Source organism: Amphiura filiformis, chromosome 1 (assembly GCF_039555335.1).
Source record: "Amphiura filiformis chromosome 1, Afil_fr2py, whole genome shotgun sequence".
Classification (NCBI taxonomy): Eukaryota; Metazoa; Echinodermata; class Ophiuroidea; order Amphilepidida; family Amphiuridae; genus Amphiura; species Amphiura filiformis.
This window is the reverse complement of record NC_092628.1, coordinates 21,162,561-21,180,020: the sequence shown is the minus strand read 5'-3', so window position 1 is coordinate 21,180,020 and position 17,460 is coordinate 21,162,561. Positions and strand designations below refer to the sequence as shown.

At 35.9% G+C, this 17,460-nt stretch overlaps 1 protein-coding gene across 1 annotated transcript; it reads right to left on the bottom strand.

The window, feature by feature from the left end:
* Positions 1 to 6,601: 6,601 nt before the first annotated feature.
* LOC140165753 (uncharacterized) lies at positions 6,602 to 8,738 on the bottom strand. Its single transcript, XM_072189077.1, has one exon. The coding sequence runs from the start codon at positions 8,083 to 8,085 to the stop codon at positions 6,625 to 6,627; it is 1,461 nt and encodes a 486-aa protein (XP_072045178.1). The 5' UTR covers positions 8,086 to 8,738; the 3' UTR covers positions 6,602 to 6,624.
* Between the last annotated feature and the right edge of the window lie 8,722 nt (positions 8,739 to 17,460).

Below are 17,460 nucleotides of genomic sequence, written 5' to 3'. Positions count from 1 at the left end.
TTCTTTCCCCATTTTGTCCCAGTTTTAGTCACTGTAGGCCTAGATGTGTCATTGGGGTTGGGGGTGGGGGTGTGTGTATATAGGCCTATGAGGGGGTGAGTTGATTGTTCAAAACTCACGAAATTCAGTCCAAGCTCCACGGTGTCACGATATTTATGCTTCATGCTTTTTATCACTCCGATGCTATTCTTTGGTTTACCTCACGGTTCGGTACCCAGCAAACACAAAACGTTTTCGACATCATTCGCAAACATAACATTTAAACAACATTTTTTGATATAAAACATACTGCAAAATTATATTCTAACATAGGGCCTAATGTTATTTAAGTGTCGACAAAATATTTGGCAAACAATGTTTGCACAAATAACATTTTGAAAACATTTTAAAAATATTGTTGTTGTATGTTTTCATTCAAAACGTTTTAAAACGTTTTCATGACCTTTATATAACCCGACATCGACCTAAATATTTGGCAAACAATGTTTGCACAAAATAGTTTACAATAACATTTTGAAAACATTTAAAAAATATTGTTGTTGTATGTTTTTATTCAAAACGTTTTAAAACGTTTTCATGACCTTTATATAACCCGACATCGACATTTAATGTTATTAAAACGTTTTTACCTAAACCAGAACCCAAAATATAACTTGTTAAAACGTTTTTAAAACGTTGTTGTGTTTGCTGTGTATGAGACCGCGTCATGGAGTGTCCCCTCCACCTTTTGGCAAAATGACCCATTTTTTTGTTCTTTTCAGCCACTTTTTAACAACTTTGGCCCCCCCCCCCCACACACACACATATCAAGCCGGATTGGCGCTAATGCCTGAGATTAGTACTAATAGGCCTAGTCTCAGGGCATTGCAGTTTTCATTTGAAAGACAGATCATGCATGTTTGAACACAAGGATTAATCTATGGTATATAACCAGGAGACGTTTGTAAATACACCTATTGCATTTGTCGCTTTATTTACTCAAGGAAACAAAACAAATACCTAGAGCTTATAGTGTTGAAATGCATAATAATATATGTATTATTTTCCAGTGACACCTCAAGTAAAAATAGCAATCAAAATCCTTTCAAGAGCTCAACTATTTCAAAAACAACACAACACTTTAATACTCCCTAGCAACCCAAGTAAAGCGCCTTGGAATTTATTTATTATCGGTCGTATTACTCATTTAAAGGAGTATTTCGTGATCATAGCATCCTCTTTTTATGACTTTTTCAGTAGATATCCACGAAAAGGACTTATTCCCAAAGTTTTAACCGATTTTGTGTTTGTGATTCCTCTAAGTAGCCTAAACTTATCTAATGATAGGCGCATATGTACTTAAAGGAGAATTTCGTGATCCTAGCATCCTCTTTTTATGTCATTTGTCAGTAGTAGGCCTATCCACTGTCCACGAAAAAAGCTTATTCCCAAAATTTCAGTTGATTCCGATTTAGCGTTTGCGAGAATATGCATGATTATGTGGATTATGTGTATATTACACTGCTCCATAGGCCATTGTAATTTCGCCGTACACCAGAATGAAATTCATATTTGACGATATTTTTGCTAAACGATTTAAAGGGGCACTTCGTGATCCACAGCCTCATCCCCCCACTTTTCTCAAAACAAGTTGAGATTTTTATATCACTGGAAACCTCTGGCTACATAATGTTTATGTACAAAATATTTCTTGCAGATTAATTCGTTTAGCAAAGATAAATTTGAATTTCGTTCTGGTGCACCAGAACGATTCCGATTTAGCGTTTGCGAGAATATGCATGATTATGTGGATTATGTGTATATTACACTGCTCCATAGGCCATTGTAATTTCGCCGTACACCAGAATGAAATTCATATTTGACGATATTTTTGCTAAACGATTTAAAGGGGCACTTCGTGATCCACAGCCTCATCCCCCCACTTTTCAAAACAAGTTGAGATTTTTACACCACTGGATACCTCCGGCTACATAATGTTTATGTACAAAATATTCCTTGCAGATTAATTCGTTTAGCAAAGATAAATTTGAATTTCGTTCTGGTGCACCAGAACGAAATTACAACGTATTGTCTATGGAGCAGTGTAATACACATAGGCATGCATAACTCGCAAACGCAATATCGGAATCAACTGAAATTTTGGGAATATGCTTTTTTCGTGGATATGAACTGAAAAATGTCATAAAAGAGGATGCTAGGATCACGAAATACTCCTTTAATCTGCAAGAAATTTTTGGTATACATTAAGTAGCCAGAGGTTTCCGGTGGTATAAAAATCTCAACTTTCTTTTTTTTTAAAGTGGGGGACGAGGCTGTGGATCCCAAAATACCCTTTTAATTGTATGTAGCTGGAATGAATTTTTTTTTTACCTTTCGTATTGAAGATATGAATCCCCCACCCAATTTTGTGTGTGTGTGGGGGGGGGGGTGTACTCTTAGCTCCCACAAAACTAGTGTGCAGTAGGGAGAGTGCTAATAATATGTGAACAAAATTCGGGGGTAAACACTTGGCAAACTACACTACGGAATTGCAATATTCAATCTTAAATGTAACCTCTTACCAGGGAAGTGTTTACCATCATGTTTACACTTCCTGCTCTTGAGGCATATCCCAGGATTTACTGCAGATCTTTTTGGTTCAAGTTTTTCGCTTTACTTTATTTCATTTTTTTAAAGTGTTTACAACATTACCCCGCCCAAGGGTAATGACATTGGCATTGCTATCTACTGAAGATAGCTGTCTTGCGTTAGCATATGGGTGCACGCAGCGCAGTACGCACGCATAATCATGATCATTTGATTTTACTCATTCCGCAGGCGAATGAGAGGAAGGGGACACGAAAGTTACGCAACGTGTAAATAATGTCGACCCAATGAAGGTCCCCAGGTCCATTTAATTATTATTGTTGGACCTAACTTGTGAATTAATCGTTAGCCGACCATCATGACCATAGAAGCAAGATTTAGGGCATATGGTACTAAATATAACCAGACTATATGGACTAATTAGTAATTAGTAAAACAAATACACGGACTGATGGTTAATTAATGTACATATAACCTAGTAGACCAGTCACGCAATAATGGTTGATAATTAAACATTTAATTTATTGCACTAAATGGTTTCGATTTCATTTGCAAATAAAGCAATACACACATATAAATTAAAATGTGAATCGAGACAACGAATCCCTACTCGTGCCTTGGAAACGTTTTGGCAATAATGTCTTTGAAATAGGCATGTCTTCGACAATAGAAAACTTATGGAATACAATAAAAACATGTGTCTTGGCTGGAGACACAGTCTAAGACAGATTATGCTCAATATTAGACATGTCTTCAATATTACGACGTGTCTTAAAACAGGTAATATGTCTTACATTTTAGACGCGTGTCTTTCTGGAGACATGACTTTGTGTGCATGAGATGTCTTGCTTAGAGACACGTAAGTTTTGTGTCATACTGAAGAAGTGTCTTCGTCGGTTTCACAGGACATGTCTTAGATTGGTTCTGCAGACAAGACACGTGTTTTCATTGATAGAGATATGTTTGAATACAAGATACTATTGCTAAAACACAATTATTCACAATACAGTGTATCACTCTATATATATAAGAAATAAAGGTAGAACCTTTTTTGTCCTCTCATGCAGGAGAACCCTCCCTCTTGATTCTCAAGATTTTGGAGAACCCTAAAATTCTTTAAAGAACCGAAAACGGTTCTGTATCACATTTTGGGTCCATTTTTGACGGTTTAGAACCATTTTGGTTCTTCCTGAGAGGACAACTTTAGAACCTTTTTAGAACCTTTATTTCTAAGAGTGATACATGGCTTATGAATATCTCACCAAAAATAGTCCAAATTGTCGTATTTTACAGGTTAAATTACGATAATTACATCAAATAAAAGGGTAAAAACAACAATAATAATGCTATTTTCATTTTTGCGCTGTAAATTATAGCAAATATCAGGGAACACTCTAAGAAATAAAGGTTCTATATAGGCTAGAACCCCTTTTGTCCTCTCAGGAGAACCCTCCCTCTTGAACCTCTAAAAAATGTTCTTTAATTTTTGAGAACCCTAAAAATGTTCTCCAAAGAACCGAAAACGGTTCTGTATAACATTTTGGGGGCCATTTTCGATGGTTTTGCAACCATTGTTGGTTCTTTTGAGAACCTCTAAGGGTTCTCATGAGAGGACAACTTTAGAACCTTCTTAGAGTGAAGGTCCTAACCGACCCACTCCCTGCAAAGACCACGCTGCTTTCATCATGTTCAGATCAGTGCTGAATCCCCATATAAATTATAATACAGTGAAAACGACGCAATGATTGACGAGGTCCTCAGTCACTCCTCACCGTTAAATTGTATTATTGTATAGTTTCACCATGATTAAACAGAGTATAATTATTAACACCAACAAAAATATATAGGCACCCAGCAAACACAAAACGTTTTCGACATCATTCGCAAAAGGTTATAAAAGGTTGTTAGAAAACGTTTAAATGTCGGGTTATATAAAGGGTACATTAATGGTATAAAACGTTTTCATAACATTAAATAACATTTGTTGGTAATTTACTGCACAGCAAATACAAATGTTTTACAGAAAACATTTAAATGTCGGGTTATATAAAGGGTATAAAAACGTTTTAATAACATTCCAAAAACATTTTTGAAAACTTGGTACAAATCATTCTAAACAGAATGTTATTTTAGTTGAAAAATATTTTGCAAAAAATGTTTGCCCAAAATATTTACAATAACGTTTTTAAAATGTTTTCACGACCTTTATATAACCCGACATTTAAATGTTATTAAAACGTTTTGTAAAAAAACATTTTAAGAACATTTCTGTGTTTGCTGGGTGCAAATATTTATAACATAATGTTATTTAAGTGTTGACAAAATATTTGGCCAAAAATGTTTGCAAAAATAGTTTACAATGACATTTCGAAAACATTTTAAAAATATTGTTGAGTGTGTTTTCATACAAAACGTTTTAAAACGTTTCATGACCTTTATATAACCCGACATTTTAATGTTATTAAAACGTTTTTACCTAAACCAAAACCCAAAATATAACTTATTTAAAACGTTTTAAAAACGTTTTTGTGTTTGCTGGGCATACACTCTAAGAAATAGTTCTAAAAATGTTCTAAAGTTGTCCTCTCGGTTCCAAAACCGTTGAAAATGGCCCCAAAAATGTGATACAGAACCGTTTTCGGCTCTTTAGAGAACCTTTAAGAGTTCAAAAGGGCTGGTTCTCCTGAGAGGGCAAAAAAGGTTTTATTTAGAACCTGTATTTCTTAGAGTGTATAATTTAAGGTGAGTGGGATGGCAGGACTTTTTTTTTTATCAGTTTTAGCCATTTAACTAAAACTATAGCGTAGAATATACTATAAAAACTCGGGTGTTAAAAGTAACACCGGTTGGAGTCGGTTGGAGGACCGCACCCATACAGGAGTGTTATTGAACACTTTTGAGTGTTATTTTTACACTCTTGGTGTCATTTTTTACACCTGGAAGGTATAACAATAACACCAAAAGTGTTTAAAAAAACATCCCTGATGGGTGCGTGCGGTCCTCTATTGACTCCAACCATGCCAACCGATGTTATTTTTAACTCCCGAGTTTTTGCAGTGTAGGCCTACTTCCTAATATTATACTGCTCTTATAGAGGGAAATGAGTCAAGGAGCCAAGTAATCGCATATTTCTAAAGGTCTTAACGTTGATTGCGGTTCTTGAGTTAATGCCAATAAGGTATAAAAACGTTTTGGGCGTTTTTGCCCTCCCGAGAAAAGTCATGCACAAGGGGCGGAAATGACACCCCTTTGATGGGATCCGAGTCCGTATAACCCAAACGGTTCATCTTAATTGTGTGTCAAGTTGAATTGTGACGTGCTATATCAAAAAGAGACACTTTTGGACAGGTTATCAATTTTGAGTGTTTACATAATTTTAAATATTGAGATATTTTGCTCCACAGCGCCGCTTTCCCAATGAAATCGGACATTCCTAAGCGAAGATATTGAGTTCGTTTGGAAATTGAGATATCGGCCTTTAAAATTATTATTCATTTGACAATGTTGAGAGTAGGAATATGGATGACCTTGTAAAATGTCTGAAAAAATACAAGATACCAGTTGCATTCCGGTCTGAAACTATCAGACAATATGTTAAACATTATTAACATCACAAATTTGCAACAAACCCAAATTGTGAAAAAATCACCTCCGGGCACATTTTTTGCTATTTCTCCATTTACGATCCTGCTCAAAAATGTCTCCTTGCGGTATTCCACGCCACGAATTGTATAAAATGTACATTTTGCAAGATTAAAAATATTTCCAACAATCATAACAATAAAATCATTTTCAAAATGAGACTTTTTCGTGGAAACAATTGGGTGTGCATAAATCGCGTGACGCAGTACAAAACTGTCAATTTTAAAACGTCTTTCGGGCGTTACAGGTGGACGTTTGTAGCAAAGACTCAAATCGCAAACTTTACAGGTTTCAGTTGGCGCCAATTCATAGTCCGCTGGACTTCTAGAAATTGACTCTGATTCTGATCTGTCGTTTTATATGTCATTGTTAATTTGTTTTTATCGCTGTGAGTTGCTATTCCTGTCCACTGTTCGTTTTTCCATCATATTTCATTTCAAAATTGTCATCTTCTTTTGTGTCCCCATTAACCATGGCAACAGGGCTCTTGTTCTTATTTCTTCGTGATGATTTGTCATTCAGTGCTTCTTTATATCTATCATACAAATCCGCTTTTGCTTCATCGAATTGAAATCTCCCATTCTCCATAAAACTAGCTCGCCTTTTCATCATCATACGGAATTCTTTGGCTTTCACTAACTGGCAGATATTCTTGATTGAAAACGGTTTAGCATCAATACCGGTTCTCGGCGGTGCCATTTCGGCAATTTGGGGCAGACTCCGTTTGACGATTATCCAACCGCGACTTTTCGGGAATCGTTTCTTTTCTTTAGTTTTCTTACTATCCTTATCTTGTTGTTTTTCTTCTCCTTCTTTATCTTTTTGAATGTCCTCTTCAGCTTCATCATGACTGGCACACTCTGACCCACGCCGCGTGCGCGTCTTACTTGTCAACGACATCCCCACCGCTGCATTCACTTTGATGCGAGCTTTACTCCAACCCCGTGACACCTGTTTAGTCTGTTTTGGTGGGGTTACTTTTATATTAGGGTTTTCCGTACTTTGTTGAGCATTTGCGTCAGTATCTGGGGAAAGAGCTTCCAATACCTTCTGAAATTCCAAGCTATGTGATGGTTTTCCCATCGCTTGTGCCCGAGATGATGACATTGGGCCAAAATGCCGATTTTTACGCTCAAAATTCATCTCCCAAAGTAACGGATCAGAATCAACACTTAGAGACGGTCTTCTTCCCCGTAAACTCGACACATCTATTATTCCCGATGAAGAGCCTGGAGTTGCCGAAAGCGTTAGGGAAAGAATGTCCGACGGCAAAGACCGTCGCGAGTAAGTATTGTCCGTGAAACCGACACGCCGCCGGTTATTGCCCAAACTGAGTTGAGGCAAAGTACTTGATACAGTTGGTACTGGATTTGATGATGAAGGCTGAGCAGAATTTGAAGAAATTGTGTTATTATCAGACGCATTGACTATATCTTCACCTTTTCTATCCTCAGTAATTCTATCGTCTTTTTTTGCGTTTAGTTTATTATTTCTTGCACATCTGCTCTTCGGTTCCGGTAATTGTACAGATTCCGCGCTGATGAGGCTACTCTGACTATTTCGTCTCCTCAATGGTAGTAACGGCCCCTCCGCAAAATTGCCTACACTATTTCGTCTGCTTAAAGGCCTCAATCTTGAGTTTCTGCCAGGACCATTGCTACCTGATGATGATTCTTTCCCCAAACTGGCGCTTATGACCGATATACTTCCAGAAACACCATCCGGATTCGCACCGGTGTTACCACTAAGTGAATGACGTCTACCGAATCGCGGTTGATTCGTCGGCCCACTACCACCACTACTGCCGCCACTGTCCGTGAATGTGTCGTTATTCTGTTGCAACTTCATCGTGGTCATTTTTCAATATTTGATTTGCAATTGAGAAATATTATTACCTCATGTCTGTATAAATAAGATCAAACAATCCTACTCTCAACGGGTTTGAGTAAATACGACATGTTTGCAGACGACGACGATGATTTGGTGAGTAAATTAGTAGCGCGAAATGTTTTCTCTTAAATGATGTTGTTTTGTTTCTCAGAAGCAGGCATTGACGATTTTTGACAATTAATGTTCAAATATTATTGGAGTATCCACGCTGGTATATTTTCTTTACAGATAATGAGAGTTTGCGCTCATCAGTGGCAGGAGTTGTGCTATCCTTAAATAATGTTTATGTTGTTCAGAAATAACGCTTTTAGATGATTGACTAATGTCATTGAACTGCCAGAGTTGAGCAAATGAAACCTGGTGAAACGCTACTACCTCTTCTGTGGAACAAGAAATCCCTTGGTCTACAATTCAATAAATATATTGTCCACTGTTTTTCAGATTTCCACCATCGGCAAGGCCTGGTGTTTTAGAGACTCCCCACTTCAAGCGTCAAGTATAAAATAAGCAACATTCAATACCGTAATCTGGCATGCCCTAAGGTTTTTCAAACAACTGACTTTCTTTCCGTCCGACGACGCTCTCTTAGTCATATTGAAGACAAATAGAAGACACAAAAGCGTTGCATGACAACGGTGGTGTATAACATCCGTGTTTTTATTGTAAAAACCGTAATTATGATTAAATATGATGTGTTTAGAACAAAGAAGTTCTTGTTTTAACACATGCTTGTCGAAGTTGCCGTGTAGGCCTTTACGATGTTCTGACTAAAAAATGGCTTTAGATGTTCACGTTAGTAGGCCTCGAGTCATAATAAACGAGTTTGTAAATATCATCAGCTGAAAATCATATGAAGCGCTTTTAACATGATGTATTGATTTCCGTTCAATTCGATTAAAGAAAAAAATCACGTTCTTGATTGTTTTTTTCTTTTCGGAGGGCGCTCTGGATACCGTATAATTTATGCACCAGAATTTGCAGTTAAACGCTGTTCGAGGTTGGAAGGAGAATGGTTTGAGCTGAGAACGTGTCTAAAAATTAATAAAAAGAAAAGAAAAGCAAACTAAACTGCAAAAGACACGATAAAAGAAATAATATAGTAAGACATTACGCCGCCATAGTCCTTGTGTATCAATCGGGCGTATGCTATCTTCAGTAGATAGCACTAATTATGTGCTAACAGAAATTAGATAATTTAGTAAGCCATTACGACGCCATAGTCCTTGTGTATCAATCGGGCGTATGCTATCTTCAGTAGATAGCACCAATTATGTGTAAAAGAAATAAGATAATTTAGTAAGCCATTACGACGCCATAGTCCTTGTGTATCAATCGGGCGTATGCTATCTTCAGTAGATAGCACTAATTATGTGCTAACAGAAATTAGATAATTTAGTAAGACATTACGACGTCATAGTCCTTGTGTATCAATCGGGCGTATGCTATCTTCAGTAGATAGCACTAATTATGTGCTAACAGAAATTAGATAATTTAGTAAGACATTACGACGTCATAGTCCTTGTGTATCAATCGGGCGTATGCTATCTTCAGTAGATAGCACCAATTATGTGCTAAAAGAAATTAGATAATTTAGTAAGCCATTACGACGCCATAGTCCTTGTGTATCAATCGGGCGTATGCTATCTTCAGTAGATAGCACTAATTATGTGCTAACAGAAATTAGATAATTTAGTAAGACATTACGACGTCATAGTCCTTGTGTATCAATCGGGCGTATGCTATCTTCAGTAGATAGCACCAATTATGTGCTAAAAGAAATTAGATAATTTAGTAAGCCATTACGACGTCATAGTCCTTGTGTATCAATCGGGCGTATGCTATCTTCAGTAGATAGCACTAATTATGTGCTAAAAGAAATTAGATAATTTAGTAAGCCATTACGACGTCATAGTCCTTGTGTATTAATCGGGCGTATGCTATCTTCAGTAGATAGCACTAATTATGTGCTAAAGAAATAAGATAGTAAGACATTACGACATCATAGTCCTTGTGCATCAATCGGGCGTATGCTATCTTCAGTAGATAGCACTAATTATGTGCTATCTTCGATAGATAGCATTAATCTGCATTTGAATAATACAACTATTTACAGTGTTATGTTATTATATTATAATATTACTTTCTGCAGATATATGCGCTGACTGTGGGTAAAGAGGGCACTTTAAATGAAGCAAATAGTGAATCAGACATGAAAAATATCATACAATCAGGAAAATCGATGTCTAATACAAACAACTTGTTTTGCAAAGTATTTCAGTGTCAGTTCAATTAGTTTTGAGGTCGGTGTCTTCCAGGGATTCACTATTAATTAAAAATAATACATGTAGACATATACTGCGAGCGACATGTAATGGGCAATTCCATTTGAAATTATAATTGCTTGTATAACCATAATAAATAGGCCCGCAATATTATGTGTAGATTCTTACTTTTTTTTTTATTTTGCTAGGAGATCCGGGGCATTGAAAGTCTTCATTAGGCCTGCTCATATGACTTTACATAAGTTGAACTGCATGGCATAAAATTGTTTGTGTTTATATATGAGATGGGGTGTAGATATGTGTAGGTGAATTTGGAGATGGGTGGGGTGGTGTGGTGTGGTATGTGTGTCCAATCAGGCGATCCGGAGAGGGGAAAGACTTCATTGATAGCAACATTGATTTGACACAACTTTCTTGCACTTATTTATTGATGCTGTTGTGTTGCGTTGGTGTGGGGTGACGGGGGGGGGGGGGCTGGGGGGTGTATATGTTGCTCTTTGGGGGGGGCAATGGATGTGTATATGTCGCTCTTTTGAATACCATATAAATTTAGAAGCAAATTAAAAAATCCACGAGAGATCTTTCGCATGAAAAAAATCACAGAAGCTAATTGCAGTTATTGCTTTATGTTCTCTGATCAGGTCGAAGTAATTGCAGGAAATACTAGGCAGGTGTTGTCATTACAAATATAGAAACAATTGAATAATATAATGACAGACTAGTGTAGTATTGATTGTAGACAGTCAGAGATTAATTAGTATTCTATGTCATTATATTGGATCTCTCCCACGAAGACGATGCATTGATATAATTATAGTTGCAATTAGTACAAAATATATTTCAAGGATATTTGATAAGATCTGCAATTCATGCATGTTATATGTCATCCTGCCGCTGCAGCTTTAAAGCCCTAATGTATGATCTTAGAATATGAAATTGGTTCTACATGTTTCAAACCTGATTTTTAAAAAACATATTTGTAATGTTTTTACATGTCCCAACTTGCACCTAAATGGAATCGGCCATATTTGTTGTCTTTGTAGGTCAACAGATCAAAGTTCGACATAAAGTCATAATTTTTTTTAATTATGACTTTATGTCCTCCCATGGAACTGCATGTTAAAGGCTAAAATAACCAATGGGATTTCTTCAACTTTACATTGTTATTTCAGCTCAAAATGGACAGCAACCCTTCGCGGCAGTTATTACTAATATTATTTCAACATTTTGAATAAAATGCCGCCGCCACTGATCACGCAAAATATTCCGAGAACCATTTAAGGTTAGCAACTATTTTAAACTGTTGCGATTTGGTAGTTCACAGCATCTTGCAAATGGTAGTGAGTTTTTGGGCATAAATTGCATTGATCATTTCACAGCGATATACTTTTATAGGTCCTGTGGTTCTTGAGTTATGTTGTAAAGAGGGTTGAAACAATACCACTTTTGTAAAACATATAGAACTCATTAACAACAATAAATCAAGCAGGTTTTCAAAGTGAATGATTTGTAGAATGAACTTTTGCAAAACATGAAAGTGTTATTTTTCAATAATATATTGATTTAAATAATGAAAATCGATTTTTTTTTTTGCTGCTTCGACTAACAATACGTCGTGTACCCTTAACACCAGAATGTTCTTTTTGACTGGTAGTACATGATTGTACATATTTAGTTACTGTCATTGGGCAATCAGAATGTTCTACTATCATGACTATAATTACATTATTATTATAAAGGAAACCGGGGCAGGTGATAATCTTATGGCAACATTTTACTTAACTACCCTAGTAAGTTCATGAAGCCGATGTCTGCATTTTTGCATTAATGTATATAAAATCGCACAAAATAAAATATTGGTCAATGTGTAAGAGGTGGGTGGAGGAGAGAAGGGAGGGGAGGGCTTCCAATCGCTAGGTGATGGGAGTGGCAAAATCTACGGTAAAGTCTGTTGGCCCTAATAATATGACAAAGAAAGCACTCCTTCTTTTTGAGCATAATTTCTGCAACTTCTGAACTTCATAATTGGTCTTGAGTACATGCAAGGATACATATTTAGAATGGAAAACATTTGACAACGCTAAGCTGCGACATCAAATTTTGATCAAAAAACCCATTCTAAATGTCATTGAAAAAAATTGACCCAAATTATTTTGGACAATATAACAAAAACAATTCTTCAGTAAAATTTTGATCAATTTTCAAAAACTAGATACATATATGGAAATGCATTTTTATAAAAAGTGAGGGGCACAGAAGGTACCTGCTTCCAGTCATAACCTTGTTATAAAACTTAAACCTTGCTCTATTAAATTAGGAATTCTTCCGCTGAGAAATTCTTAAATATATACTACTAGCCTATATAGTGAAACCTTATCTTTGTTTCTAAAGAGAAGTATTTATACATAACCAAAGTCACGCTTTTTGGTTAATAATATTCAAAACTGTGAATATCAAAGCAAAATATTATACCAATCATATGGGTCTTTTTGTAAAGTTCGGTATATTTATATCTACTTTTTGAAAATTAATAAGCAAAACAAAATTACTGAAGATTTATTTCATGTTGGCCAAACAAATTGGGTCAAAATACTAATTTTATAGCAGATGGATTTGTTAAATGTTTGCCATTCTAAATAAAATATGTACACTTTTATATTACTTGGACCAATAATTTAGCAGGTATGATGCCCAAATGTTTCAATAATTCCAGGTTTGATACCAACCTTAAACCTGCATAAAAATGGACCACACAAATTATTGTTTATTTTCAGCACAGTGTTAGCAGTGTAGTTTTATTTCTTTGTAAGTTGTGTAGGCTATGATATTACGATACAAATTGATTTGTGACAAGTGATTTAACTACAGTAATGTGTATAACTATGCCATACAGTAGTTGGATTTAATTTTACATGGAATATTATTAAGTAGATGCCACAGACTTTTGGTGAAATTACAAGCAAAATCCTTATCAAAATTGGTAACAAAATGGCTACAGAATAAAGCACATGCTTGGACAATGTCGTAGGTTTGTAGTGTGTCTCCTATATGTCCCAAGTAGTGTTGTTACTACTAACCCCGTCCTCCTTGTCTGTAACAAAACCGGAATTGTGTCGAAATAACATTTTTAAGAGTATCCCTCACTCCTGAACAGAACAAACCAAAAGGTCGATGATGCAATATAAACGAAAGTCATTCGGGTCAATTTTGAACATTTCATACTTGCATTTCAGGGAGGGGGTCAGCTTCCCTCTAACAAAAGCACTTGTTTATAGGATGTCATCAAACTTTTGATTTGTTCCCTAACAGAACTTGAACAAGTTTCATTTATAGGACATCATTGACCTTTTGGGTTGGTCCCTTACCATACCATAAAAAATAATATATGCAAATTTATCTGACAAAATCCTGCTTTAGGTTGGAAAAAATCTTGACACTACTTCACACATGCAGCAAACCTATGACATGATTGTTTTGTAGAATTCATATGCTTTACCATGTCCCCATTTTGTATACCCCTAGGTACTTGTATCTGGTCCAATGGGCTATTCCAGTTGAAATACACCCCCTTATGGAAGACATGACCTTAATCTTCCAAATAGGGAGTGTGAATTTCAAATGGGGTTTTCTGAATGGCGATTCCATTTGAAATCTACACCCCCTGTGTGGGAGATTAAGGTCATGCCTTCCATAGGGGATGTGTGGATTTCAACTGGAATACAAAGTTTATCTCAAGATATTTAAAGTTAAGTACATCTAAAAGTCAGGATACAATGATAGCAACTGTTTTTTGTTGGTTGTATGTGATGAATAGCAGCGCCAGACTTGATTTAAGTTTAGCCATAGATTTTAAATGGTTTAGCACTTCCAATTTACATACTAGGCACCAATCATGACATAAATATGTTTTAAGTTTCAGCAAAAGGTTGCCCCCAATAAATAAAATTCAATCAGTTTGAAAACTTAACAAACAAAACAAAACAAAACATAAACAACAAACAAAATAAGTCACAAAGAAATTAAAATTGTTCAGAACCATAAAGAAACACCAGTATATACTCATGGCCATGGGTGAAAATAACATAACAACATCCCTACCAGGACTCAGTATAGCAAATAGGCGAGTTCTGGTTCACATGAATTTATTCAGGACCAGGACTAACTTTGGGCTCGTTTGGTTCACCATTTCATATTTGCTGGGTATCTCACATGTACATGACTAAGGTTCAGGGCAAAAATAGTAGCCTGGTATAATGATAATTTTTATCTTACCTGGCTACAGTAGGCAAATAACATGCCTGAAACAAAGCATGTAGCCTGCTTATTCTCACCCTTGTTCATGGAATGTAAAAACAAAGAAATCTAATTGGGCTATTCCAAGTGAAATCCATACCCCTATGGAAGACACAACCTTAATCTTCCACACATGGAGCGTAAATTTCAAATGGGATTACCTATATGGGCGACTCCATTTGAAATCTACACACCCTGTGTGGGAGATTAAGGTCACATCTTCCAATAGGGGGTGTATGGATTTCAACTGGAATAGCCCATTACATCACTCAATATGGTTGCATCTTGAACTCTGACCTTGTGAATGTATGACATATCAATAATAACCATCTCTAATGAGTAGGCCTACAAGGTTATCAAGTTCTGAAAGTTCTACACTTGGTGCAATTGCTTCCTATTGCAGACATGTCAAATGCATTAATCTGGTTCTTCTTTTATGTAAGCATATTACACAAAATAAACTTATTGTCAAGACGTCATCAGGGATTGGTCAGGTTATTCTATAAGCTGTATAAACCCTGTCTTGATACTAGACCAACTGAGTATGTTCACTCAAAGGTTATATCATCAATCTTACACTTTGGTTTGAAACAAAGTTTCCACACAGCACTTTGCTATACCATTGGTATAATACACAGCAAAAACCTTTATTTATGGTACCAATTGTATCAAGTACATTTTGTAGTACTACAACTGATACAGTCAAGTGCCTTACATATCAATAAATATTGGGCTATTCCAGTTGAAATCCATACACCTTTAGGCATGACCTTAATCTGCTACACAGGGAGTGTGAATTTCAAATGGGGTTATCTGAATGGGTGACCATGGTGACTCCATTTGAAATATAAACCTGTTGTGGGAGATTAAGGTCAAGTCTTCCATAGGTCGTGTATGACTGTCAACTGGAATAACCCCATTGCATACTCTCATACACATGTAGCTTTATGCAACACAGAATTCCACTTTTGCATATTCAATCTTTTAAACATTTTACTGCTTTTAAAAAACTTCAGGTTTGGGTTCATAACAAAGTCCCAGAGGTGCAACTTATATAAGTGCCCAGGTAACCAAACAAGTTCCAGTGGTTCCGAGGGTAACCCTATACAAGATCAGAAACAGGTAATATGATACCCTATATGGGATCAATCTGTTTAAAAAGATACCATGTGAAATCTTGTACTGTAGGTCAGTAAGCACAAAACAAGTTAGACCAGATCTAACATTAGACCTGGTCTAACTATAGAGGAGGTTAGACTTAGGGACGGACATTTTTACTCTTTTCTTTTCCACCTTTACTCCTAGCAAAGTCCAAAACTTAAACTACAGCCATCTCGATATTAAGCTACATCATATTCTTAACAGGATCTACAATAACATAGAATTAGGTATGTAAATACCAAAATGTCCCTTTTCCGTAGAACTAGACCAGATCTCAAGTTGGACTGGGTCATTTTTGTGCATATCGACCGTAGCGTTGTTTGAATAATATTGTAAGGCCACTTATCCGACCAGAATACCAAGTTGTCCCCCTGGGAACAAAGTTGCATTATTTGAACCTCTTCCATCATTAGTGTATCCTTTGGACACATATAAATAGTCTTATTAAACTTTACCGGTGCAATGTGAATGACTGAACTCAGTTTTGACATGTTATCACATTTTCTTTCAATACCATACCATATAACCTATAATAAAACCCCTCCTCTTCAGTCTTTATGGACCTGTAAGTGAACTGGAAGTCACTGATCCGGATCCCAAGTTCATAGTTTGTCCCGATTTTTAAGCTTACCAAAAGATTTTTGCGGGAATTATTGTTGTAAAATCAAATAAACGCCCCCCCCCCCTTTTTGAAAATTTTCCGCCCGGGGCATTTATTAGAGGATACTAGATTTTGTGAAAATACTGAAATTGTCTCTCTTTCACAAAAATGTCTCACATTTTAAAGAAATTTGAAGACATTTTGACAAAAATAAGTCCATTCATTCTTTGCACCTGTAAGTTTAATTTGGAAGGTACAAGTTAGAATGATATAATTTACACACTTGAAGTAGAATACACAGGAATCTTCATATACATAGTATAACAAACATTGAATAGTATAATTGATGGCATCATGTTGTATCAACTAGAATTACTGAGGCTTTATAAGCCAAAATACATCAAGTCTGCTCAGCTTTATTTTAGCGAAACCATAGAAATGTTCATTTTTTAGATGGATGTCCTTGAAGGAGTAAAAATACAGCACTTCAACCAACATTAACCGTTGAAGCCGGGTGGTCCAATTGCTTCACATAATTTTTAACAATCTTTATGGTCTTCTCAAACAAAAGAAAAAAAACAAAAATAAGTCATGTTTTTCTGGATTGCTGCAAGAAACCAGTCAAGACTCCGTTGAGCAGATCTGATGAATTGGTTGAATTACTGTGTTTAGCATGCTATAAATAAAGGATTTTTTTAAAATTCAAAACACTACCACAAGCATGCATCATATAAATAGGGTTTCAAGCCAGCCTAAATATAGGAATTTTAATTTTGAATGAAAATATCAGACAAATATAGGACAGAAAGTCAAATAGGAAGTAGGAAAAATATAGGACAGCTTTAAGCCCTGTATAAATCACTGAAGGGTTCAATAGGGATTTTCTTTGTGCTTTATGTCAGTATATTAGTATATATACCTGTATAATCTTAAAATAATATACATTTCAGACGAATGGATATATGTGATTATATTACCTTTTAGTTTCATGATAACTTTAAATTT